This window comes from Indicator indicator, chromosome 24 (genome assembly GCF_027791375.1).
Source record: "Indicator indicator isolate 239-I01 chromosome 24, UM_Iind_1.1, whole genome shotgun sequence".
NCBI lineage: Eukaryota > Metazoa > Chordata > Aves > Piciformes > Indicatoridae > Indicator > Indicator indicator.
Window position 1 is genome coordinate 3,919,312 of NC_072033.1, and position 22,643 is coordinate 3,941,954.

The 22,643-nt window shown below is 54.2% G+C and overlaps 2 protein-coding genes across 5 annotated transcripts; both read right to left on the reverse strand.

Moving 5' to 3' along the window:
- Positions 1 to 205: 205 nt before the first annotated feature.
- GDAP1L1 (ganglioside induced differentiation associated protein 1 like 1) lies at positions 206 to 12,657 on the reverse strand. 4 transcript variants are annotated; one of them, XM_054391951.1, is made up of 6 exons: positions 12,478 to 12,657; positions 9,977 to 10,169; positions 6,488 to 6,661; positions 4,380 to 4,477; positions 4,082 to 4,196; positions 206 to 549 (listed from the first exon to the last, which is right to left on the reverse strand). In XM_054391951.1, the coding sequence occupies exons 1-6, from the start codon at positions 12,655 to 12,657 to the stop codon at positions 206 to 208; spliced, it is 1,104 nt and encodes a 367-aa protein (XP_054247926.1). The 4 variants fall into 4 exon arrangements, with proteins under 4 accessions (XP_054247926.1, XP_054247925.1, XP_054247927.1 ...); XM_054391950.1 differs by having other exon boundaries at positions 6,488 to 6,681; positions 9,919 to 10,169; XM_054391952.1 differs by lacking the exon at positions 6,488 to 6,661.
- A 5,439-nt stretch (positions 12,658 to 18,096) lies between these two features.
- Positions 18,097 to 22,592, reverse strand: LOC128975057 (oxidative stress-responsive serine-rich protein 1-like). Its single transcript, XM_054391853.1, has 4 exons — positions 22,560 to 22,592; positions 21,780 to 21,877; positions 20,543 to 20,653; positions 18,097 to 19,639 (listed from the first exon to the last, which is right to left on the reverse strand). The coding sequence occupies exons 2-4, from the start codon at positions 21,854 to 21,856 to the stop codon at positions 18,961 to 18,963; spliced, it is 867 nt and encodes a 288-aa protein (XP_054247828.1). The 5' UTR covers positions 21,857 to 21,877; positions 22,560 to 22,592; the 3' UTR covers positions 18,097 to 18,960.
- Between the last annotated feature and the right edge of the window lie 51 nt (positions 22,593 to 22,643).

The following is a 22,643-nucleotide window of genomic DNA, read 5'->3' on the forward strand; positions in this document are numbered from 1 at the left end:
GGACATTGGAACCTGAAGAAGGCATTTACAGGTGGTGGTGGTGCTGCTGTGGTGGTTTCCTGGTGGGACAGGTTTCTACTTCTAGCCTATGGAATGTTACACTGCACAACACGGCGGCGCTACCTTGCTTCAGAGTCAGCTACTGAGGCTTTGTCATAACTTCACACGGCACACAGACACCAAACTAAACACCCAGCAGCCATCACTAGATGTATTTTTTCTTTAAGTACCAATAAGCAAAATATCCCATTCCCCCCAGAGATCCCATCAGGAAGGAGGCTCCGAGGAAGGAGGGAGGTTTCCGCTTGACCAGCCGGAAGGCGTTGGGCACCACGGCGGAGAGCAGCGTGGTGTGGATGTCCCCCAGAACTTTCCTGAAGGCGAAGCGTTTCTGTATCCTGTCAAAGAAGGACTGCAGGTTGGGTCTGCTGCCATCCTCCCAGTATTTCTTAGAGAGTCCCAGAAACTTGAGGCGGTGCAGGGTGGCTCCCAGCAGGATGTCGGCCAAGGTAAAGACGCAGCCGCAGAGCCAAAGCTCACACTTCTGCCCTGCAGAGAGAAGTGACAGAGCAGGCAGGGTGAGAGAAACCCTTGGGTGGGCACCTAGTGGCTTGCTCAAAAGATCCATGAAAGCAGGAGCATTTGCATGGGGCCTGGGTGGGGGGCTCTCAGCTCTCTGGCATCCCAAGAGGTCAGACCCTCTCTACCACGCTCCATGATGGAGGAGATAGAAGGCCACCAGGCTGGGAACAGAAGATGAGCGTTTATAGCTCATGTAAAGACACAAACTGCTGTCTGCAAAATGGCTCTGCTGCCTCTCTTCCAAGTCAGGAGAAGTAGCAGATGGCATCCTCCTGTACCCAGGAGATCCCTGGCAAAGGGCTCTTAGCTGCTCTTGAAGGAAGGTCTGGTACAGTGACCCCTTCTGCTGTATTGGTGCTCGGGGACAGCAGCAGCACTTGTCCTTGGTGGTGCTGGGAGCCGTTCCAGGGGTGTCATGTTAACTTGTCCTATTTTAGGGATGTGAGAAGTCCTCAGGAATCAAAACCATTTGCTTTCCCAGCCTGGCTGCTCTCCTTGTGTGCTATTGGAGAGGTCCTGCCTCTGTCCCCTCTCCTTCAATGGGGACCTTGCTTCAGGACACCAAAAGTGGCAGCACATGTGTGCCAAGATGTGCAGGGCCGGCAGAGCTTGGTTTGAATGCAGGGCATGAGGAAAGATACTGATGTGCTTGATGGCCCCTGATAAAGGGTGAACCTGAAAGTAATCTCACCAGAGAAATGTCCAAGAATTAACCAAGCTGGTGCTAGGCTGGAAGAAGCAGGCTCAGGCCAGGGTAGTTTTAATCTCCTCCATTCAGTGCTGAGAAGCTGAGCTGGGCTGGTGCTAGGGCAGATGAAGGGAGATGCAGGTACCAAGGAACAGCAGAGGGGCAAAACTTGGCCCCATCCAGCCTCAGTCCCTAGGTTTGCACCAAATCCTTAACTTTTGGGGCTCTTCCACTGTCCTTTGGTTGTTGTTTCCAATAAGGTGAGAGTGGCACCTTTACAGCCCTGGGCAGGCACTGGTGCTGCTGGGCCAGACCACGGGAATTACTGGTAATTAGCAGCTCTTGGCCTCCTGCCTAATCCTGCTGGAGGCACAGCCCAAGTGCACAGATTGCCTGGACCTAATTAGTCAATAAATGTTTGCAGTGACTAATGAATTGTTGGGGTGTTGCAGCCAGAGCCTCCTCGGTGCTGTTGGGACCCTGAGTATGCTGCATCTCAGAGGTAAGGGAAGCAGGGCTGAGGTGGCTGCCCAGCTCCCAGCCACTGCTGTGGGTCAAAGCATGTGTGAGGATGAGGACTTTGGGAAAGAGCCATGGTCCAGCCCTACCCCTCCTGGCTCTGGGCTTGTGCCCACTACTGAGGGATGGACACAGCTATGAGTTGTGCCAGTCCCTTGTACCCCTTCCCAGCACCAAATGAACAGAACAGAATAGAATAGAATAGAACTGAACGGAACGGAACGGAACGGAACGGAACAGAACGGAACAGAACAGAACAGAACAGAACAGAACAGAACAGAATCAGTCAGGGTTGGAAGGGACCACAAGGCTCAGCCAGTTCCAACCCCCCTGCCATGGGCAGGGACACCTCACACTAGATCAGGCTGACCAGAGCCTCATCCAGCCTGGCCTAAAACACCTCCAGGGATGGGGCCTCAACCACCTCCCTGGACAACCCATTCCAGGCTCTCACCACTCTCATGGGGAAGAACTTCTTCCTCACTTCCATCCTGAATCTCCCCACTTCCAGCTTTATTCCATTCCCCCCAGTCCTGTCATTACCTGATAGCCTAAAAAGTCCCTCCCCTGCTTTCTTGGAGCCCCCTTCAGATATTGAAAGGCCACAAGAAGGTCACCTCGGAGCCTTCTCCTCTCCAGACTGAACAGCCCCAACTCTCTCAGTCTCTCCTCATAGGAGAGGTGCTCCAGCCCTCTGATCATCCTGGTGGCCCTTCTCTGGACACTTTCCAGCATGTCCAGATCCCTCTTGTAATAGGGGCTCCAGAACTGGATGCAGTACTCCAGGTGGGGTCTCACCAGAGCTGAGCAGAGGGGGAGAATCACCTCCCTTGACCTGCTGGCCACACTTCTGATGCAGCCCAGGCTCTGCTTGGCTCTCTGGGCTGCAAGTGTACACTGACAGCTCCTGTTGAGCTTCTCATCCACCAGCACCCCCAAGTCCCTCTCCTGTGGAGCAGAGGTGTGAGCAAAGACAACTCATCCACTTCGCACCCACAGCAGCCCTGGCTCAGACCAGCTTGTGCCAGCTGTGCCCATGGCAAGGAGGTCATCCTGTGCTCCTGCAGCACCTCCTACCCTAACGGCTGCCCACCCTGCCCTGCCTGCAGTGCTGCCTGTCGGGCCTGCAGCCAGGGCTGCGTGGGAGGAGAGCTGCTGCACTGCGGCTCCTGGGCCGGTGCCAAGGGGCCGGTGCCAAGGGGCTGGTGCTTGTGCCCACTGCTGAGATCCTGCCCTGGCTGTGGGCATGGTGAGGAGGGTTTGGGGGCCTGGAGCAGAGGGAGGAGCAGCATGTGAGGACCAAAGGCAGCAGCAGCCTCCCCTCTGCTCCAGGCACCTGGGACGTCCTCTGGGGGCACCTCATTAGGTTGAACTCTGCTGAGCTGCCCTGGATCAGTTAATTGAGGGCAGCACAAGGTGGCACTGGGAATGCTTCGGGGCTCCTGGCGAATTCCCAGCTTGGTGCCTTATGGGGCCCGACCTTGGCACCTCCGAGGGCCCTTTGGTGTGGCCCCAGGCGTGACGCACAGCTCCCCACTGCTGAGGCCATCCCCTGGTTAGCTGTGTCTGGGCTCTGTCTGGGACCTGGCACCAAAGCTGTCCTGGGGAGGGGGTTGTGAGCCCTGCCAGCAGTGGGGACAGGAGGATGACGACATCAGCCTGGGGTGGCGGCAGGACAAGCCATGCCCAGCTGTGCCCATGCAGTCCTGCCTGCCAGGGCACTGGGGGGGCTCTCAGCAGCATATGTTTGATGTTGGGGGTGGCTGGTGTGGGTCTCTCCCACCCGCTGGCATTTGACGCAGGCCCTCTGAAAGCTGCCACCCCTCCAGGATCCCTCAGATTCCTGTCAGGTTTCCCTGTCTGTGCTCCACTGGGATGTGCCTCAGCACCATGGCTGGGGGAGGTTGGCTGCAGGACATGTCCCCAGCCCTGTGCTTGTGTCTGTGTTCCTTGTGGTGCAAGAGCCTGGGGCCAGCCTGCTCCACTCCAGCAGCTGGGGTGGAGGAGATCTGCCACCCAGCCTGCAATGGCTGCAGAGCTCCCTCACAGCAGCCATGAGGACAGGGGCCCTGCTGTCCCCTGTGGCAGTGGGTGTAGGGGCTCCCTGGAGCAGGGGTGGTTTGCTGGAGGTTGAGGAGAGCACCCAAAATGAGGAGAGCCCAGCAGCAGCCTGGCTCCACTGGTGGTCACCCCATAGGGGATGTTCATCAGGTGCAAAGCCATTGGCTGTTCCTGGTGTAGCACCTCAAGCTCCTGTGGGAAAACATCTCATAAATGCAGCCCAGAACCTACCTTGGTACTCCAGTTTCCTCTTCTCCAGCTCCGCCTCGATCTGGTCTAGCACCATCCCCAGCTCACCAAGGATCTTCTTCAAGTAGTTCACATTGTCGTGCTCCAGGATCTTGGCCTGAGTGGAGAACAGGGGTCAGGAGGGAGGCAAAGATGGGTGGGTGGGTGGAGGGATGGATGGATGGACAGACAGACACATGTTTCTGCAGCCATGCAGGACACAAGGCTCCTGGTGCCCATGGCAGGTCTATGGTTTGTGTCCCAGAAGCACCAGAGGTGTGTGTGGCTTTGACCCACTTACCATGAGCTTCTTCTGCTTGGAGAGGTAGGGCTCTGATAGCTGTGGCTCTTCTTCGTGGTCCAGCTTCATGAGATCTGTGCTGGCATTAGCTAAATGTCCTGGGGGGGAGACAGAGAGACTGGGGCAGCTGAGTTTGGAAGAGGTCAGAATAACTTTGCATCCAGCAGCAAAGCACCTCCTCCTACAGGCAGAGTGTTGTGGCACCAAGAAAAACGCCCCAGAGAGCTCAAATGGGCCACATTCAGGGCTTGCTGCTGCCGTAGGGGTGGGGGGCCAAGGTGATGTGCACCCTCCCAAGGGCAGGTGGCTTCTCCAGCCTGCCATCCATGGCTCACAGCACTGGCTGCAGGACACAGTGGATTCCCTTCCCTAGATGTGCTGAGTCCCAGCTCTGCGGGTTTCAGAGGGGGTTCAGCTCTTCGTTCCCTCTGCTGAGCTCACTTTTGAGCTGCCAGAAGATCCCTGGCTCATGCAGTTTCGAGAACATCCCTGAGCTTTCCCAATAACCTGGTTCCTGCAGCTCCATCCCAAGCAGGCTGATCCTTTGGGGTGTCTGAGCCAACTGCCCACATGTGGATCTGTGTGCAGAGCAGCGGCTTGTGGGGGCTGCTCCCTCCCAGGTGAAGCTGTCCTGACCCAGCTCAGAGTCCAGGGGTGCAGTTCAGTAGCATGGAGCCCATCGAAAGCTTGGGGAGATGCCCACCCTCCTCCCACCCAGGGCATGGGCAGGAAGCCATAGCTTGGTACAAGAGAGCTAACAGAGGAAGGGAGCAAAGCAAATGGAAGAAGAGATTATGAGAGGCAGAGTAACACCTCAGGAACAACGTAAATTGCTCAAAGCTGGGCAATCTTTTCCTGCCAGGGACCATCTGCCTCTCCCTCCTTGTTCCCTCCAGCAAGGGTTTGGCTCTGCTGATGAGCAGGTACAGGAGGTGCCAGGGCTGGCCAGAGTGGCAGCCAGCAGCAGGCTGTCCACTGCCACAAGATGATGAAACCCCCTGGTTTCCGGCACAAGCCTGGAAGCTCCTGCTTGCTAAGGCTGCCAACCAGCTCTCCTGGGGCTGCAGCTTGGATGGGAGCCTGGATGTCACCATGCTTTTGTTCCCCTTGGGAGAGCCTGGCCCTCAGTTTACCTTCTCACTGGGACACAACTGCATGGATTTGGCTTGGCACCCACTGTAGCAGGGCAGCCCAACCAACTCCTGGGCACAGGGGATGTACTGGGGAGGAAGGACAATACTGGCACTGGGGCACCCCACAGGCCTGTCCACAGCAATGGCTTGGGAAAAATGCCACCAGGTGGGAAGATATTTTTAAGGACCTCAGCAGAGTGCTGGGGAGGTGATGTGAGGCGGACAGGGTCTGAAGCCATCACAGCAGAACCCTTTGAGGTCAGGATGAGCTCTGCAGCCTACATCTACCCAAGGTCTGGGGGTGGAGGTGTGCTTGGTGACATGGGGACAGTTGCCTGTGCAGAGTGCCAGCAAGCAGCCTCTTTCTCTTTGTGGCTGAGTGTACCCGTCTCAGAGGGACCATCTGTGACTCAGGCAGCTGCAATGGGGAATGGAGTTTGCTGTGGGTGCTCCTTGGGACTGCAGCCTGGGCATGGGGCACACTCTGGTGCCCTCCTAACGAAGTCACTTCTGTGCTGAGGGACTCTCCAGCAGCAGCTCTTGCCATCAAGTTTTATTAAGCATCATCAATGTTTTATGAGTGCTTGAAGGTCAGGTACAGTCTTATGCCGACTCATCCACGATCTGCTACCCAGTCTGGCTGTGCTCTCCCTCCCTGCCTTGAAAATTCCCAGAGGGAGAAGGGATGTGCAGAGGAAGGACCAAATCCAGGTGCTTCAGAAAGAGCTGGATGAGAGGTGTCCATGGCCCATGAGAACCCAGATGCTCATGGGGCTGGGAAGCCTCTGCAAAGTGCTTGCAGCTCCCAAATGAGCTGTGCTTTGCTGCTTCCCAGCTCTGTCCCTGCCTGCTTCGGTGGAAGGAGAGGTGATCAAGAGCAGGGTGGATAGCTGGGCTGTGCAATCAAAGGAAGCCTAAAGGAAAGGTTGTGGGAGCCACCCCCCCGGCAGCAGCCCTGCTGGAGAGGCGACTTACTGCGGATCTCGGCGGTGGCGTACTTGGGGATCATGGAGTCGGTGGTGAGTTCGGGGTGCAGGATGCAGCCGTGGGTGTAGGCGTCCATGGGCAGCGAGTCCAGCAGCTCCCGGTACTGCAGCACCCGCGAGTGCAGCAGGCTGCCCGGCTCGGGGATCAGCTGGGGCACGTTCTCTGCCGGGCCAAAGGAAAAGCTGTCAGTGTGGTGCTCCTCAGAGGCTCCTTAGCCCCCATGAGCCCCCAGCATGCAGTCCTGGATTGAGACACTTCTGAGCATGGACTTGAAACTGTACCCATGGCTGGCTCTGCCCCATCCCTGCTCCCCATCCTGGCCAGGAGTGTGCCCAGCCTGTCCCTAGAGACAGGCAAACCCACAGCACTACAGGGACAGGTACATAGCCCATAGTCCCCACAATCCCCACATCCCCAGGAGCTCAGGGCAACAAGCCCTCCACCTCTGCAGCTCCTGAACTTGTATGCTGGTTCCACATCACTTAGAAGGGGAACAAAACCTTGTCAGGCCACAGAAAAGAGCTAAAATAGGGATTTGACATCTCCTGGGTTACACTTTTGTTAGATCAAACAAGGCACCTGGTTTTCTCGGGCTCCCTTGAAAATCCCTTTCAAAATGGGGAATCAAGGAGCAGGTTACCAAAGAAGGAGCCCAGCACATCTTCCCCCCACATTCCCCTGGTTCCTCAGCTGCAGGGAGTGTCCCTTGCCCTGCCCAGCTTAGCACCTTCCTCCCCTTGCTGGGGTTTATTCATCGTTCATGGATGGCAGTTTGTGTCCTGCTCTTTTTATCACACTTACAGCTCAAAATACACAGCAGATGACACCACAAGCAGTGAAATGTTCTTCTTCTCTCCCCCAAGAATATCAAGTCCATTTTTTATGGGCTCATAAATGTTTATGGGCATTTTCAGACAGCATTTAACGGGCAGTAAGTAAAGGCCTCAGGGCACTAGCTGCCCAGCTGCTGTGGTCAGCATGCAGCACCGGGCTCACCACACACCCTGACTTCAGGAACTTTGGCAGAAGGACTTTGGCAGTTGTGACCAAGACAGCTCCTTAATTGAGGGCCTGAAATGAGAGCTCTGCCCAGCCCCACCACCGATGGCAGCAGCAAGGCTGTGGGCACAGCCTGGTGATGCCTGCTCAGCACAGATCAGACACGCAGCTGGCCAGGCAGCACTGTTCCTGGACAGGAGCCAGGGAAATTCTGGCAGCCCCTGTATTGCAAACCTCCCAACAGCTCCAGTTCAGGGCTGTCTCTGCTGGTGGGCTCCATAAGCTCATTCTTACTGATGGGCATCAGCACTTCTGTCTCCAGAGTGAGGGCAGGCCTTGGCAGCTCTTCCTTGCCCACAGGCTGCTCTCTGCCTGGGTGCCAGCTCTCCAAGTGGGGATTTTCCACCCAAGAAAAGCGACTAGCTGAGTGAAATAGCAATAACTGACCTACAGCCTGTGTGCTGCTTCCACAGGGCTGCCTGCCAGCACCAGACAGGCTGGGGCTGAGGCTGGGTCCCAGCACATCCAGAGTGTCTGCCACATCTGGCAGCAGGACCAAGTGACCACAATGAAATAGCAGCAAACTGGCCACCAGCCCATGTCCTTCAGCATGTCCCAGGGAGGTTTTACAGTGGAGTAGTGCTGGCCTTGCCTTTGCACACCGAAACAGACCTGCACATATGGGCTGCCATTGTGTTTAGTCCACAAGTGGTGGGCTGTGAAAGGTGGGATGAGGGGAGGCTCCGAAGAACGGGGCTGGGAGTGCCCTTGGAGAAGTCCCTCACCCAGGCTCTGAGAAGCATTGCCACCAGCCAACTCATCAGTGGTTTCCTGACTCTGCTGCAAAGTGCCCTATTGAGAAGCACCCTCAAAGATGGCCTATTGGCACTATTCACTGCTTTTGGGGGAAAGAAAACCCTTACTCAAAACATCACCCTGCACTGGGAGCTGACACTCAGGGTGTGTGTAAGCAGCTGAACAAGATCATGCTCCAGCCCAGGGGAAAACAAAACTCAGTGATACACCTTCCTGCAAACGCATTTCCAAGCCCTGTGTGTTCCTGCAAGGTGGATGAATCCCCTTCACACCAATCCCACAGCCCCCTGGTGATGCTTTTGCCAGGGGTTCTGGGAAATGGCTCGGAGCAGAGCATCAGAGTCCTCTGCCCTGGAGCTTCCCCTCTCCTCTTCTCAGTGAAAAGGTGAGATATTGCACCTGGCTGGAAAATCTCCGGGGCAGGCGTTTCCCGGGGCAGGGGCAGCAGCGTGTTCCCCCCCCCCGCTGGGGCCAGCCTGTTGTCACATATGCCAACCCACCTGCCCCTCACAGAGCCCGGCCGAGGCTGCTGCGCGGCGCGGGCACCAGGGAGCCGTGCTTCCTGCAGCCTCTCGGCAGGAAAGCCGCTGCCGTTCTATTTCCCGTTCGCAGGGAGCCTCTGCCGGTGCCGGCCGATCCCGGTCTATCCCATCCCTGCCGCCCCACCGGCGAGCGAGCAGCGAGCCTCTGCCGAGCATCGGCGGCGCGGCGGGGCCGGGAGAGGACAGCAGCTGAGCTGGCAAAACGCCCTTGCTTCGGGAGCTATTTTGAGATGTTTTTGATGTCTCTGTTGCAAGGAGGATGGATGCTGGGGCGAACATCGTGATGGCACAGCCCAAGCTCCTTGCTCAGCTTTGAAGCCTCCTCGATGGAGCATCCCAGCCTGACAGCCCCCAGCCTTGGGGAAATGGGGGCAAAGGGACGTGAGATCCCGGGGCGGGGGGGCGCTGCTTGCTGCTGCGGACAAGCAAAGAGCCACCTTTGAGTGCCACCTCAGCATCCTGCTGCTCTGGGCTCTGCTGGCTGCCGTCCTGCTCCAGGGGGAATATAAGCTTCTGTCTTTCAGCTGTCCCTTCCTCTGGGTTTGTGTCACATCATCCTCCCATGGTCCCCAGCACCGATGGTTTGGTTTGACTTTCAACAGGCAGCTTTCTGCAGGGCACAGTGGCACCAGGGACAGCAGGGTCCCCTGCACACAGCTGGCTGCACAGGGCCCATGGAGGAAGGAGAGAGGGGCAGCAGCACCTGGCTAAAACCCCTCTCTCAGCAGGGCTGCTCAGGATGGTTTTTATGCCATCACCCAAGGCCAAAGTACAGAGGTGGCCAAACCCAGAAGTATTCCCTTGCACTGTGCCCCAGTGGTGGCTCCAGTGAGATGCCACCACACACCATGGGAGCAGGGGAAAAGGATCCAGTTTGGGAAAAAAGAGGAACCCAGCTACGCCCCACTCTCCCAAGCCTTCCACTAGCACTTCCAAGGGACTTCGGGGGATTTCTGCTGGATGTCTTTGATTTCCAGGGAAAACCACAGAAGACTGGAGAGGACTGGTAGCTTGCTGCTCTCTTCGAGTAAAGCTGAAACTTTAAAGGGCAAATTGGCAAACGGTGCCTGGATTAAACCTGAGTTTGCCCGGAGGTGTATCCCACCCCCACCCTCCTTACCTCCTGTGAAGTTCTTCTCCATGTAGTCAATGATCTGGTTGTAATCACTGATGATGTTGTCCTTGTGGATGATGACAGGCACCTCCTCCCCCAGGTTGAGCCGCATGAACCAGGGCTCCTTGTGCTCCATCAGGGGCAAGCTGACATCCCGCTCCTCGCAGGGCAGCCCCTTCTCTGCGATGACCAACCGCACCTGGGCCAAGGGAAAGCAGGGACAAAGGACTCAGCCCTGCACACCCAGCTGGCCCTCAAAGCACTCTGAGAGCCCCACCACCCCCCTGTCATCCCTCCATGGCCCATCCCAGTCACTTAAGCTCAGTGGTATGCCGCAACACACACTTGTCCTGCAAGAAGCCAAGCAGCTCTTGGCATGAGGTAATGGCAAAATCGAGGCAGTCAAGGGAAATCCTCAGAGATTTTCTCACAGCAGACAGAGGAGGCCCAAGCTCATCCTAACTTCACAGGCTCATGGACCACCATCCTCCTGCTGGTGGCCTGTGTGACAGGTGAAGGGGCCAGGACTGCTAGCGGGCTCTGAGCTCATCCTTTGGCAGCAGGTGGGGAGAGAAGGCAGTTCCCCAGCTGGGAGGAATCAGTGATTCTGCTGTGGGTCACAGAATAGCCCAGCAGACACATGAGGAGAAGAGGAAGCAGAAGTGGGCCTGGGTGTGGAGCATCATTCCCATCACCTCTGGCCAGCCCTCAGGTTTGCTGCTGCTGCTGCTTTGCTCTGTGCTTGGGGTGATGTTGAGTGTGCAGTTAGGGATGACATTTTAGGGTTTGGGGTTATAGAAACCTGACTGTTAGGAACTAAGTGTGTCAAATGGGCCAAAAAAAAACCCCAAATCCTCAGAGGATGCAAAACAGCCACATTTGACAGAACCCCTGAGGGAGGGAAAAGCACTTCTTTTCCTCCAGCAGCAGCTAAAAATACAACTTAACAAATATAAGCATTTCTATCTGTACTTCAGAGTTCCTGGGGAATTAGTCATTAATTATTTACAGGATTAGCAATTTTTTTTTTTCTTTTAAAGACAAAAGGAAAAGCCTGGGTACCTCACCCGCAGCTTGTGCTTGGCCTTCTCCTCCAAACTGATGGATAAATCCCAGGTAGGACCACTCAGGGCATCTGCCCCCAAACATTGTCCCCAGGGGAGCCCCTGAAAGCACCCCAAGGTGCAGTCCCAGCTGGACGTGACAGAACATTCTTGGATACCTCATCCAGTCCCTTCAGCTCCCTCACAGGTGAGACAGATCCTTGTCATGGGATCCCAGTGCCCATGCAGGGTGGTTCCAAGCAGCTGCCAGAGCAGAGCAGGACAAGCTTCACCCACAGCTGGATCTGAGCAAAACTCCTCTGCAGGGCGTCCTGTGCAGCCCCTGATGCCCCCTGCCTTGCGATGTCCATCCCAGCAGTTTGTGCTCAGCTGCCCTCCAGCAAACACTTTCCTTTCAAGTGACCTCAAAACCAAAGCTTGAAGCTGTGCCAGCAGTGCTGTGGCTCTAGGTGTGCCCTGCCGTGTCCCCTGTGCGTTCAGCCCCACAGAGCTGAGGGTGGCTGTAGCAACCCCTTTCCCCTCCCCTCCCCACAGTGCCTTCACTGCTGCTAGCCAAACGAGCAAGACGGAAACCAGCGCAAGCCCAGCCCGTGCGGGGGAGCCGGGCGTGAGCACCCCTCGCCGGTGCGGACCAGCCACCCGTTAGTCACCCGCTGCCGGTGGAGCCGACTATGTGCAGCCACCCTGCTGCATCGGGCATCCTCCCTTCTTTGTGCCTGCAAGCAGGGACAGGCATCTCTGCCGCCGGCCTCCCTGCCAGGCTGCGGGGCTATAGGGGCCCTTTGCACTGGGGGATCTGTGTGCTCCCCCCAGCCCTCTGGATATCCCATTCCCCACATAACAACAATGGTGTAGGAATGACGGGGGGTTGGCGCCGGGAGAAGAAGGTTGGGGGTTGCTCCACAGCTGCTGTGCTGCAAAATGAGCATTTACTACTATTGCCTGGAAAATGGGATTGGGGGGGGGAGCACTCAGCGGGAACAGGATTTCCCGGGTGCTGCTGCTGCAATGTCAGGGGTAAATCGTGGCTGTGTGCAGGGATTTGATCCCTGGAAGGAGCCCGGTTTAGGGGCTGCCTCCCTCTCTCCCAGCAGCAGAGTGGTCCCGGGGCCTGGCTCAGCCTTTGTCTGTGCTCCTGGCCGCAGGGCTGGGCTGAGAGCGAGCACAAAGCCAGGGCTGTTCTCGGTGCAAGCCACGATCCTAAAGCAAAAGCAAGGTTCTGGCTGAGCCCCCCCATCGCCGTCCCTTCCCCAGGCAGATGCTGTGAAAACGCAGAACCGCAGGGATAGAAGAGCTGCCGGGCACAGGCTGCTGCCCTCCCCAGCCCGGGGGACAAGCTCCTTGCTCTGCCCATGACTGCATCCATGCTCCCCAGACAAGGGGATGCTCTGGGCTCCGGAGGTGATCGTTCCCCGGAATCCTGGCAAGCCTTTATTGTTTTACCTTTTGCGAGCTGAAAGACTGGGTCCAGTGGTACAAAACCAGTCTGTCCTGGGATTTGAGAGCGGGGTCTGTCGGGTCCTGGTTTTCCTCCCCTTCCGTGGATTTCCCCGCTTCGCTCTCCAGCGCCGAGATGGGCCACCAGCTGCAGTTGGTGGGAGTAACGTTGTTGGGAGTCGCCATGACAGCCTGCGAGCGAGCGGGAGAGGGACGGGCGAGCAGCGCTAGCCCAGCATCACATGGCTCCTGCCAGCATCACTCCCGGGGCAGCTCCGGCGGCCCGCCTGGGGTGGGCAGCGGGGGTCACGGGAGAGGATGGTGCTGGCCGTCACGCCGGTGAAATCTCAGCCCGTCCCCACGCGTGGCGGGGCTGCCACGGAGACGTGCGGGCATCGCTTCAATGGGCGAGGAGGCGGCGGCGGCGGCTCCCTCTGCCAGGCAATCCGGGGCGGTGGCTCCGGCCCCTGCTGCTCCCCGGGTACGTTTTGCAGCAGAGATTAAGGGGTTTGGGGTTAGACATGGCTGTGTCATAAAAGCTACACTGGTGGATAGTGGCTTGGAAACGTCCTGCCTGCCTTGCAGCCTGCACGGCAAGAAGCAGCAATGGTCCTGTAAAGGTGTTCAGGGATTTGGGGAGAGCACAGATTAAATAATTACTGCCTAAGGGGTGTTGTGTAGCCTGTACTGGGGTAGAGCCCAGGAGCTCTCAGTGTGTCCCAGAACCCTGGGCAAAGCAGGACGATCCCTCCTGCACCAAAGCAGGTACAGCTGAGGGGTCATTGCCAGAATCAGCAGGGTGTGCCACAACAGCAAACTTCTTGGGTTTCCACCACCCATGGAGCTCCAGAAGGAGCTGCCACTCTCCAGGCACTACAAGCCTCACCCAGAGGTTTGCAAAGACATCTGGGCAGCTGACACCTCTCTGGACACAGCGACCTGAACGTCTGGGGCTGTGGTTTATGACAATTGGCTTCATCATGCTCCAGCACCTGGAGATAATATCCCACACATGGGACTAGCTGCCAGTGCTAGGGTGGGGTAAAACCAGCCTAGTTATAGTTGCCCTAGGGGCGGTTTCTAGAGAGGATTGCAGGCAAGGGCTCTGCAGGTGCAAGGAGCCAGTTCACGTCCTGGGACTCCAAGAGGGCTCTGGGTGAAATGCAACTCCTCTATGTGTTGCTCCCATCTCCATCAGCGCTGGAGCTGGTAAGGGTGGAAATGGGAGGCTCTGGGAGAGCTGGTTCGACTGGGGAAACTGAGAAATGCTTCAGTAAGGAGCACTGGGAGGGAGCAGGACCAGACTGGTACTTGGCTGTGTAAAAATAGTGAAAGGAACAAATTTCTGGGGACTGGGAGGTGGAAATAAATCCTTTGATGTTGTGATGTCCTGCTCCAGAAGATGTACAGGAGGGTGAATGGCAGAGGGGACATGTACATGGAAGGGCTCTTGCTTGGCCTCTGTTTTGGGGATGCAAAGCTGGAGCAGTGACCTCTGTTGCTGCAAACTCAGAGAAAAGAGAGCTTTAGAGAGCTGTCCCTGCTGTGCAGCACCATCCTGCACACTGCTCTGTAGCCTCTGCAGACCATTCAGTGCCCAAGGAGCATCTTTTGTAAACATTACTAAGTTTATGTTTGCATTCACAATCGTGGTGCTGGCTGTTGGAAGTCACAGTGACATAAAGGTCCTTCGGAGCAGGGAATCGTCTTTTAATCACTGTGTGCCAGCACCTAAGCTGGGGCAGGACCTTGGCTGTAATTAGTACTAATGAACATGAGCACAGGCTGTCCGGGGAGGTGGTGGAGTTGCCATCCCTGGAGGTGTTTAAAAGCTGTGTGGTGTTGAGCATTTAGTGGCAGCATCTTAGCAGCAGCGGTGGGGTTGTGAGCTCCGGGTGGGTGGTTGGTCTGGATGAGCTCCAAGGTCTCTTCCAACCTTGGCTGTTCCATGGTTCTTTCAGTGGCAGGGGGACACCTTTAGGTCTAGCAAAGGGAAGGAGCTGCCTGACCGAGCAGATGCTGTCCTCTCCGGTGGACACCTGCCCGGAAAGCCCCATCTAGTGGCACGTTCAGTGACGAATGAACGCTGCGTCTCTGGGAGCAAAAATAACAAGTGGCTGCCTCTCTCCGGGTCCTGCAGGTACATGGTGCCTCTGGAAGTGCTTGTTTGTTTGACAGGGGTTTGGCTTGCTGAAGTGAAGAAGCCTTGAGGGACAGGATGGGTGCCAGCCTCCTTTAGGGGTGCACTGACATTGTGTGACCTTGAGATCACCCCCAGCTGTTGGCCCCAGCCTCCCTGTCTGCAAAAGGATCGATGCTGGGCTACCCACCCCCCACCTCCTCCTCTCTAGGATGCTGTGTGGCTGAACCCAGCGGCATTGGCAGAGCCCATGCAGAAGGTGCCATGGGGGCAGGATTGTGGGTGCTGGCAGTTTGGAAATGTCCAGTCTGGGGTGTCTTGTCTCAGATCTGCTGCAAATGTTTCAGAGAGGAGAGAGAGCAGGTGGCCAAAGCCAGTCACGGGACTTTGCAGGCACAGAAGCACCTTCCCTGTTTGGAAGGAGAGGGTGGAAAATCAAGCTGGAGAATCAGCTCCAGTGATTTTTGTTGGTTTTTTGTTTTTTTTTTTTTTTTTTTTTTTTTGGTCCCCAGTGGCCTGATTCAGCATCTGCCAATGTAAAGCTTAGCTAGGACTTGGTTTGCCTTTTGTGAGGTGAGAAAGAGCATTTCACTGATCCAGGGTGCCCTGCTGCACTCCACTTTGGTTGAACTAGTCCTGAGACTAGACAGGCAACTAACTTGTAAAGTGCTGGGGGGAAGACACTATGGGAAAAAAAAAAAAACCAAAAAAACAACCAACATCCTGGATCTGTTGAGATAGAAAGTAGAGAGATAGGATCTGCTCTGAGGGAAGTCCTGGAAGGACTGCAAACCCACCTGTGCTTTCTCAGAGCATTTTAGACAATCCTCTTGTGTCGGTGTGAGCTGAAATTCCCCCCCCCCCCAATGACAATAACCAGGCTAGCTCAGTCTGGAAGCAAATGAAAAGCTGTATTTACAAGCAGAGTCTAAAATCTACAATGAAATGCAATGAATATGTACAAATATACAAAATTCACAACATTCACAAATATATACAATCAACAGAAAAAAAGCACAACCGATCTCCCTTTGCTTCCCCCCAAGGGGACCCTCCCAAAGGGGCCTCCCTCTCCCAGGAGCTTCCCCCCAGACCCCCCTGGACAGAGAAGCAGAGTTAGTTAAGCAGAAAGTTGTTAACTTAGCTGCCAAGGTCAGTGTGTTATCTTCAGCCAGAAGAGAAGAAGAAACAGCAGCCAGACAGCCCAGCAACTGCCCCCACTGCCGAACGCAGAATGTGCCGAATGCCTACTTTGTTTTGGGTAATAGTTCTTAAACATTTCTATCTATCCAATGGAAGTGTTTAGAACAATCGTTATTTTGCTTTCTTACACCCAATAGTGACTTATTTACATTCTTTCACTTTCTCTGTTCTGAACTTTGCAAGGAAAAATTAAAAAGACAGTTTCAAACCATCACACCTCTGCAGATAGATTTGCGGCATATCCTAGAGCAACCATGGACAGGAGAGAATCCCCCAGGCTTGTTGGGGCAGGCACAGCAGGAGGCTGGGAGCAGGAAGGCTGGCAAGGCTGTGTTCAGCACTGCTGGCCCAGGGCCACCTCTGAGGCCAAGTGCTGATGCCCAGGGATCGTTCTTGCCACGCAGGAGTTCCGGAGGAGCTGCCATTTGCTGGTCACGCTGCAGCCTGCAGGCAGGCAGCAAGCAGAAGCCACTGGGTCAGCAAAGGAGTGAAATGGGAAAGCTTTGAGGGAAACATTAAATTGGGCATTGGGGCCTCTCCTAGAGCTTGTCGTTTTCCTGAGCTGAGATGATTTGAGCAATGCAAGAGATAGCAGCAAGCTATCAGTGCACTGGCTACTAGTCTGATAGTTACAGCCAGGAACCCAAGATACCTGTCAGGAACCCAAGATGTCTGTAGAATCACAGAACGTTAGGGGCCAGAAGGGACCTTGGAAGATCATCCAATCCAACCCCCCTGCCAGAGCAGGATCATCTATACCAGATCAGGAACACAAGATACCTGTAAGGAACCCAAGATATCTGCCCTCCCTCTGCTGCAGGCAGCATGGGATGTTTTAAACACCAGCACAGACAGGAATTTGCACAGCATACCTTTTTTTTCAAGTCTCTTTTACACCCCTTTCCTTCCCCTCTTGCTACCAGTCACTTCTGTACTGCCCAGGATGCTACAGAAATGTACCTACAGAAATGTACAGAAAACCTGCTTAGGTTTTCCCTCCGTGCCACCTTGTCAGTCTGCATTCACTTTTCAGCCCTGACCTTCAGGGTGTATCCTGGACTAGTTTAAGCTCCACAATTTCCCCACGCTCCCTGGGCATGGCAGTTCTGTTGCACACTGTCCTGCTCCACAGCTGAAGGTGGCCTTGGGCCCTCCCAGCATTGTTGCTCCCTGCTAGTTTTATGTTACACCAGCTTGAAGGTCTAGGACACTTCCTGGAGTCTGAACACTCTCAAATGAAGAGAAGCAGGACGCTGCTTCAGCTGCACTGAGGTGACCTGGAGCCAAGCTGCCACATCATGTTTCTGGGGAAAAGAGCCTCACCATGCCCCTTTGTAGGGCTCCAGCTGCAGATGGGAGTTGGGACAATCAAAATAGGTTTGAAATAAGAGTTTGTGCAGGTTACACATCTATGTCCCAGCTCTATGTGCTTGGACTGCCTACAGGGCAGCACTCACAGGGAGGCTGGGCAGTCATCAAGGAGTCTACAGGGGAGAAACAGTGAGTCTAGCAACAGGATCTTCAAATGTTGTTAGGGGGTACAAAACCATGCACAGAAACACAAGCAGACACTGCTGAGGCAGAATTAGCTTCTGGAACAGCAGCAGCAAAGCTAACTGGTACTAAATATGTAAAGTTTGAAAGGCAAAATACATGTTGGACCAGACTGACTGTGAGGAGGAAGAAGGGAGAGTGAAGCAAAGCAAAACCATGTGTGGGTGTAAAGGGCAGTGCTGAAGGAGGGAGCTGAAGGGGTGAGTAAAGGGCTAACCTGAGAAAGTGCAGGAATCAGTTAAATTATCTGGGAGCAGGAGCCACTACTGCACAGCTGAGCATCTGTGGTGAGCAAAGGCACAGCTGTGGCTCTGTTCTTGTGTTACCTCATTTGGATTTCTTTAACTTTAAATCTGAACTTCCTGGGTCCATGGTGTGAATTTTAGGGCTGATCAGAAGAAAATCTACAGACAGCAATCATCATCCAGAACATCTGAGTCTGCTCCAGCACAGAGCCAAGGCCAACTGCCCACATCTGCTGGAATCTATTTTTATCCAACTGCTTGTGATTCCTTGGCTTGCTGACCACTGAATTCTGAGTAAGTGAAAACTGCAGTGTTTTCTTCACCCACAGCTGTTCACATCTGGGTACAGCTGACACTGACAGCAGAGTTTGGGGGGGTTTAAAAAGGCTGCAAGAGGAGATGAGTGAAAGTCAAACTCTTCAGTTTTTAATTTGCTGGGGTTTGACACACATTTATTAATGCAAGTCTCAGCAACAGCTTTTTTATTTATTTATTTATTTCAGTATTTCCAACCAGAAGGAAAGGTAAAGCTCTACAGCACAAAGCCTGTGTGACAAACATTCCTTATTTCCCCCATTCCCACACTGCTTTGTGTACCAAACTCAGAAACAATCCACACGGATGGCTCCACCACCTCCACTCCTGAGACAGCATGGCCCAAAAATCCTGCCAGCCTGCCTCCCTCCCCCCTGGAAAGCACAAATAACAAAATATACTTCTTGCTTCTAAGAGCTTCACTTATCTGCAGAAAAATAGAACTGCTTAAGAGTGAGATGGTTAAATTATGAAAGGGTCCAAGCACAGTCTGGGCCTCACAACAAATCTGTGAGGAGGAAGCACTCACAATTTGATCAACCTAGAAAGGAGCCAGACAGTGCTCAGGGAAAGGAGAACCACCCTCTCCGCAGTAATGGAAGCCCCTTGCTCTTCTCTCCCTCTCTCCAGAGCAGGAAGAGGAATAGAGGCCTAGCTCTCCAATGTTTCTCTAAGCACTGGGACACATTCGGAATGAATCTTCCCAGTGCTGCAAAACCTAAACAGTGCTTCCCCATCCCTCACCCCAAACATAGTGAAAATAGCAAGCTGAGCTTGAGGCTCCACAACACAAACCCAGAGCCAAAGGGAGCTCGTTGGATCTACAGTGCTTTTGTTAAGGTGTTCAGAGGCTTTAGTGCATTCTGTTTAGAACTAAGCTTGGAAACTAGATTCCGTTTTTCATTTTATTAGAAAACTAAACTGTATGAGGCAAAGAAACATCTGATGGAACACACAACAGTAAAAACATGGCACTCAAAAGGCATTTAATCCAACTCTTCCACAAACTGCAGGACCCTCACTTGCTATCAGTCAGGTGTACATCATTTCGGCCATGTGAGACATCTTCTTGGGGATGTACAAGTAGTATTCCATGTATCCTGAAAGATCTTCAATAGTCACATCATCCACAAAGGCTCGAGCCTGCTCAGAACAAGACCTAGGAGAACCTGATGAGGCTGCCCCACAGGGGGATCTGTTCTGAAGTGCCTGGACTCCCAGGACAGCCTTCTCACACTCCGACAGGACGCTGCGCAGGCCGGAGAAGGAGTAAACCTGCATGGCTCTCCACTGCCTGCACTGGCACTTCTGGTCTCTGCAAGGACACTGCTTGCTGTTGCTGAGCATGGACAAGGACTGGAAATCAGAGGTTTGGCTAGAATGCAAGCTACTCTCAAAGGATGAGCTGAGAGCAAGGCAATTATCTCTTGACTTCTCCAAAGGCTCTTTGGCTGTGAAAGCTTCTAAGGGTTCTGTTCTGTCATCAGTGGCCTCCGAGCGAGATCTGCACCCGTCCTTGGTCCCGTGCTCTGCTGTCACCAAACTGTCTGAGCTGCCACTGCCCTTGGACACATCTGCCTGGGCTTTGTGTTTCAGCTGGCTGCTGGCTTTCAGACTGCAATAGGTGAACTTGGGAGGATGCAGGACGGGAGACTTGGAGCGTCTGCGCCGTGGGACTCTTGCTGATCCTCGGGAAGGCTTCCTCACACACCTGCGGGGTTACAACAGGAGAGCAGGGAGGTGACTCCAGAACCCACAGCTCAATAAGCTCTAAAATGTGGCTAAAAACTTTTTAGAAGGTTATTTTATTTCTGCTTAGAAAAATGAGGTGGCTGGTCACTTACAATCACTGACAGGAACGTTAGAAGTCGGAAGGGACCTCCAGAGATAAGTCCAATCCCCATGCCAAAAGCAGGATCACCCAGGGTAGTCCACACAGGAATGCATCCAGGTGGGTTCTGAAAGTCTCCAAAGAAGAAGACTCCACAACCTCTCTGGGCAGCGTGCTCCAGGGCTCTGTCACCCTCACTGTAAAGAAGTTTCTCCTCATCTTGAGGTGAAACCTTCTATGTTCAAGTTTGTATCCATTGTTCCTTGTCTTATTACTGCACAGTGGAGGAGTTTGAAGAAACTGGGGCTCCCCCAGAGGAAAGACACATACCAGCAGCCCCATTTTAAAGGTACCTTCCCACAAATCTTCTGTGTTAAGCACATGATACTTTTGTCATCCCAAACTGAACTGTAGTGCAGAACCTGGGTATTGGTTGGAGCTGCTGGCAATCACATTGAGTGTCCACGTGCTTCAACACAGAAATAAAACAAAAAAGAGGTGGGAGGGGGCTGCAAAGACTTGAAGAAAAGGACTTGTGAGGAAAGCAGTGAAAAGAACATTTCAGGCGCTCTCTCAAAGGGAAAGGCAGGGTTGTTTTTAAAGCCTTTGATCAAAGCCCTTTAAAAAATATCCAGTCAAACTGTTACAGAACAGCTTTGGAAGAGAAAGGAGAGGAAAGGTGATGCTGAATGAATTGATTCACAGCTTTCACTGGGAACTGGATGCAAGAGCTAAATGACTGAAAGCAGAACCACATGCCCAGAGCAGAGAATGGTGTTTTACCCATGCCAGGCTTCCTTGCAGCAGGCAGGCTGCTGTTTGCCCCCATCCACGGCTGCTCTTGTCGGGGTTCTGAGCACCGTGCCGTCGCCCACGGGCAGAGCTGCAGTGCACCTGAGTTGAAAGGGAAATGCCATGTCACAGCAGTGCCTGGACCTGCTGCTTCAGCCAGCCTTAGCTGAGCCATCCAAGTGTGCAACCTCCACTCCCTCTACAGCCAGTGGTTACAAACAGGACAGATTCATGTAACTGCTCTCACCATCCTGACCCCCGCCAAGTGCCTAAAGATAGGGGAGATGAACTGAAAGGAGGCCAAAATACCCAAAGGCTGATGTCATGTCTTATTCATACCAAAATGACACAGGAAAGGAATGCAAACTCAGGTTCCAACTGTTCTTGTCAGACAATAGCTATTAAATATAGACTCCTGCTCATCTAAAACCCCAACCCAGAGCAGCAGGCTGAGGAAGAGTCAGTGCAGCAGTGGATGGGGTACAAGACAGGGATAGATTACCTATTTATATCTCACTAAATTTCCCAGGTAAACATGGAATGAAGAAAAAATCTGACCCTGGAGGTTCAGACAACAAAGACAACTATCTCACCATGTGAATGTGCTAGACTGCATGGTTTTCTTAACCCCTGGTTTGAAGGAAGATGCTTGTAGAACATACTGTCAGTACACTCCATGTGCTATGGAGTAAGCTTTTAGGAAAGGACACCTGCAGACATTGGACTCTACAGAATCCACCAAGGCAGAAAAGATCAGTGCTCTTATTTAGCCTCATAATTTTCAGTGAGGCTGGGCTCTCCAGAACGTCCCTGGGCTCTCTGTCGCACTACAAAGTGACAGTGCTGTCCTGCAGGCACCCAAGCAAACCTTTGTGCACTACAGTGAGGAGTGATAACATGGCTGGTGGATGGACAAACAAGTTCTGAATTGCACAGGTGACTGCCTACCACCACAGCTAAGAGTGGACTTGCTGCTTTGGGTGAATCACTTCACACACTATGTCACTACAGCTGGATGCTGTGTCAAAATCAGTCAGCAATAAAGCACTGCTTTGGCTGCTAGGAAGTTCTAATGGCTGCATGTCACATGAAGCCATGCAGTTGCCTCCTCTTGGAGAGTAAGGAACCTGTCACCAAACTGTGACCTTTGTTTAGAGATGCAAAATAACAAACGCCAGATACAAACATGCACCAACAGACTGCAGAGCCCTTTTTGTTGCTCACTTACCCTGCTGCATCCACTCTCAGCTTTTTGAAAGCTGTTTGCAGACTCTCTTCTTCTTCATCCTTAGCTTCCAAGTCCATTGATGGGCTCTCAGTGTGTAACTAGCAATGCCACACAGAGTAAGTTGAAACACAGAAATTAGGATGTGATGTTGACGTCTGAACACACAGAACTGAAATCAGATATGTAACAGGTGCTCATCCTTCTGCAGGCAACCCCACTGCCTTCTGAGCAGCCTCCCCCAGTGCTTCTCACAGTGAGCTCCAAACTCTCTGCTCTTCAGAAGTGGCACAGCCTGTGCCAGAAGTACCAAAGTGATTTTTTTTTTTGTCCACTGGTAGAACAAATAAACATGGAATGCTCTGTCAGCTGATAAAACTTCAGTATCGGCTGTGAGCGCAACACTGCCAGAAGAGCGGGGACGGCCGGGCACTGACACTGCCGCAAGAGACATCTCCTAGTAACCACGGAACGGACACCAACAAGGGGCACGGAACGGCCGTTACGGCCCTGATGCCGCCGCACCCCCGCGAGCTCCGAGGGCTCTGTTGCCCCTGATGTCCCAGGGCCGCGGTTCCGCACCCTGCCAAGGCTCCGCCAGCTCCCCGGGGACTCTCCTCATCCCCACGGGGGCCCCTCTGCCCCGCCCGGCCTCCCATCCCGTCCACCCCCGCCCCGCTTGGCACCCTCAGCCTTTCCCGGCTCTCCGGGGCCGCCCGCCCGGGCGCCGCGCGGTTCTCGCGATGGGGTTGGGGTGCCCGAATCCCCCCAGCCATCACTCACCGCCGCCTCCCGGCCTGGCTCCGAAGGGTGGGCGCGGAGCACAACAGGAAGTGAGGTCACAGCCCCCGGGCACGCGCATGCCCG

What these genes read in the sequence shown, in the direction of transcription:
- LOC128975057 (XM_054391853.1), bottom strand. Translation starts at nt 21,856, where the DNA reads ATGGACTTGGAAGCTAAGGATGAAGAAGAAGAGAGTCTGCAAACAGCT. An exon ending in CTGAGAGTGGATGCAGCAGG is followed by an intron (nt 20,654 to 21,779) that starts GTAAGTGAGCAA and finishes CTTTCAACTCAG; the next exon opens with GTGCACTGCAGCTCTGCCCG. An exon ending in TGCAAGGAAGCCTGGCATGG is followed by an intron (nt 19,640 to 20,542) that starts GTAAAACACCAT and finishes GTAACCCCGCAG; the next exon opens with GTGTGTGAGGAAGCCTTCCC.
- GDAP1L1 (XM_054391950.1), bottom strand. Translation starts at nt 12,657, where the DNA reads ATGGCGACTCCCAACAACGTTACTCCCACCAACTGCAGCTGGTGGCCC. An exon ending in AGTCTTTCAGCTCGCAAAAG is followed by an intron (nt 10,170 to 12,477) that starts GTAAAACAATAA and finishes CCCTTGGCCCAG; the next exon opens with GTGCGGTTGGTCATCGCAGA. An exon ending in CCAAGCAGAAGAAGCTCATG is followed by an intron (nt 4,197 to 4,379) that starts GTAAGTGGGTCA and finishes TTCTCCACTCAG; the next exon opens with GCCAAGATCCTGGAGCACGA.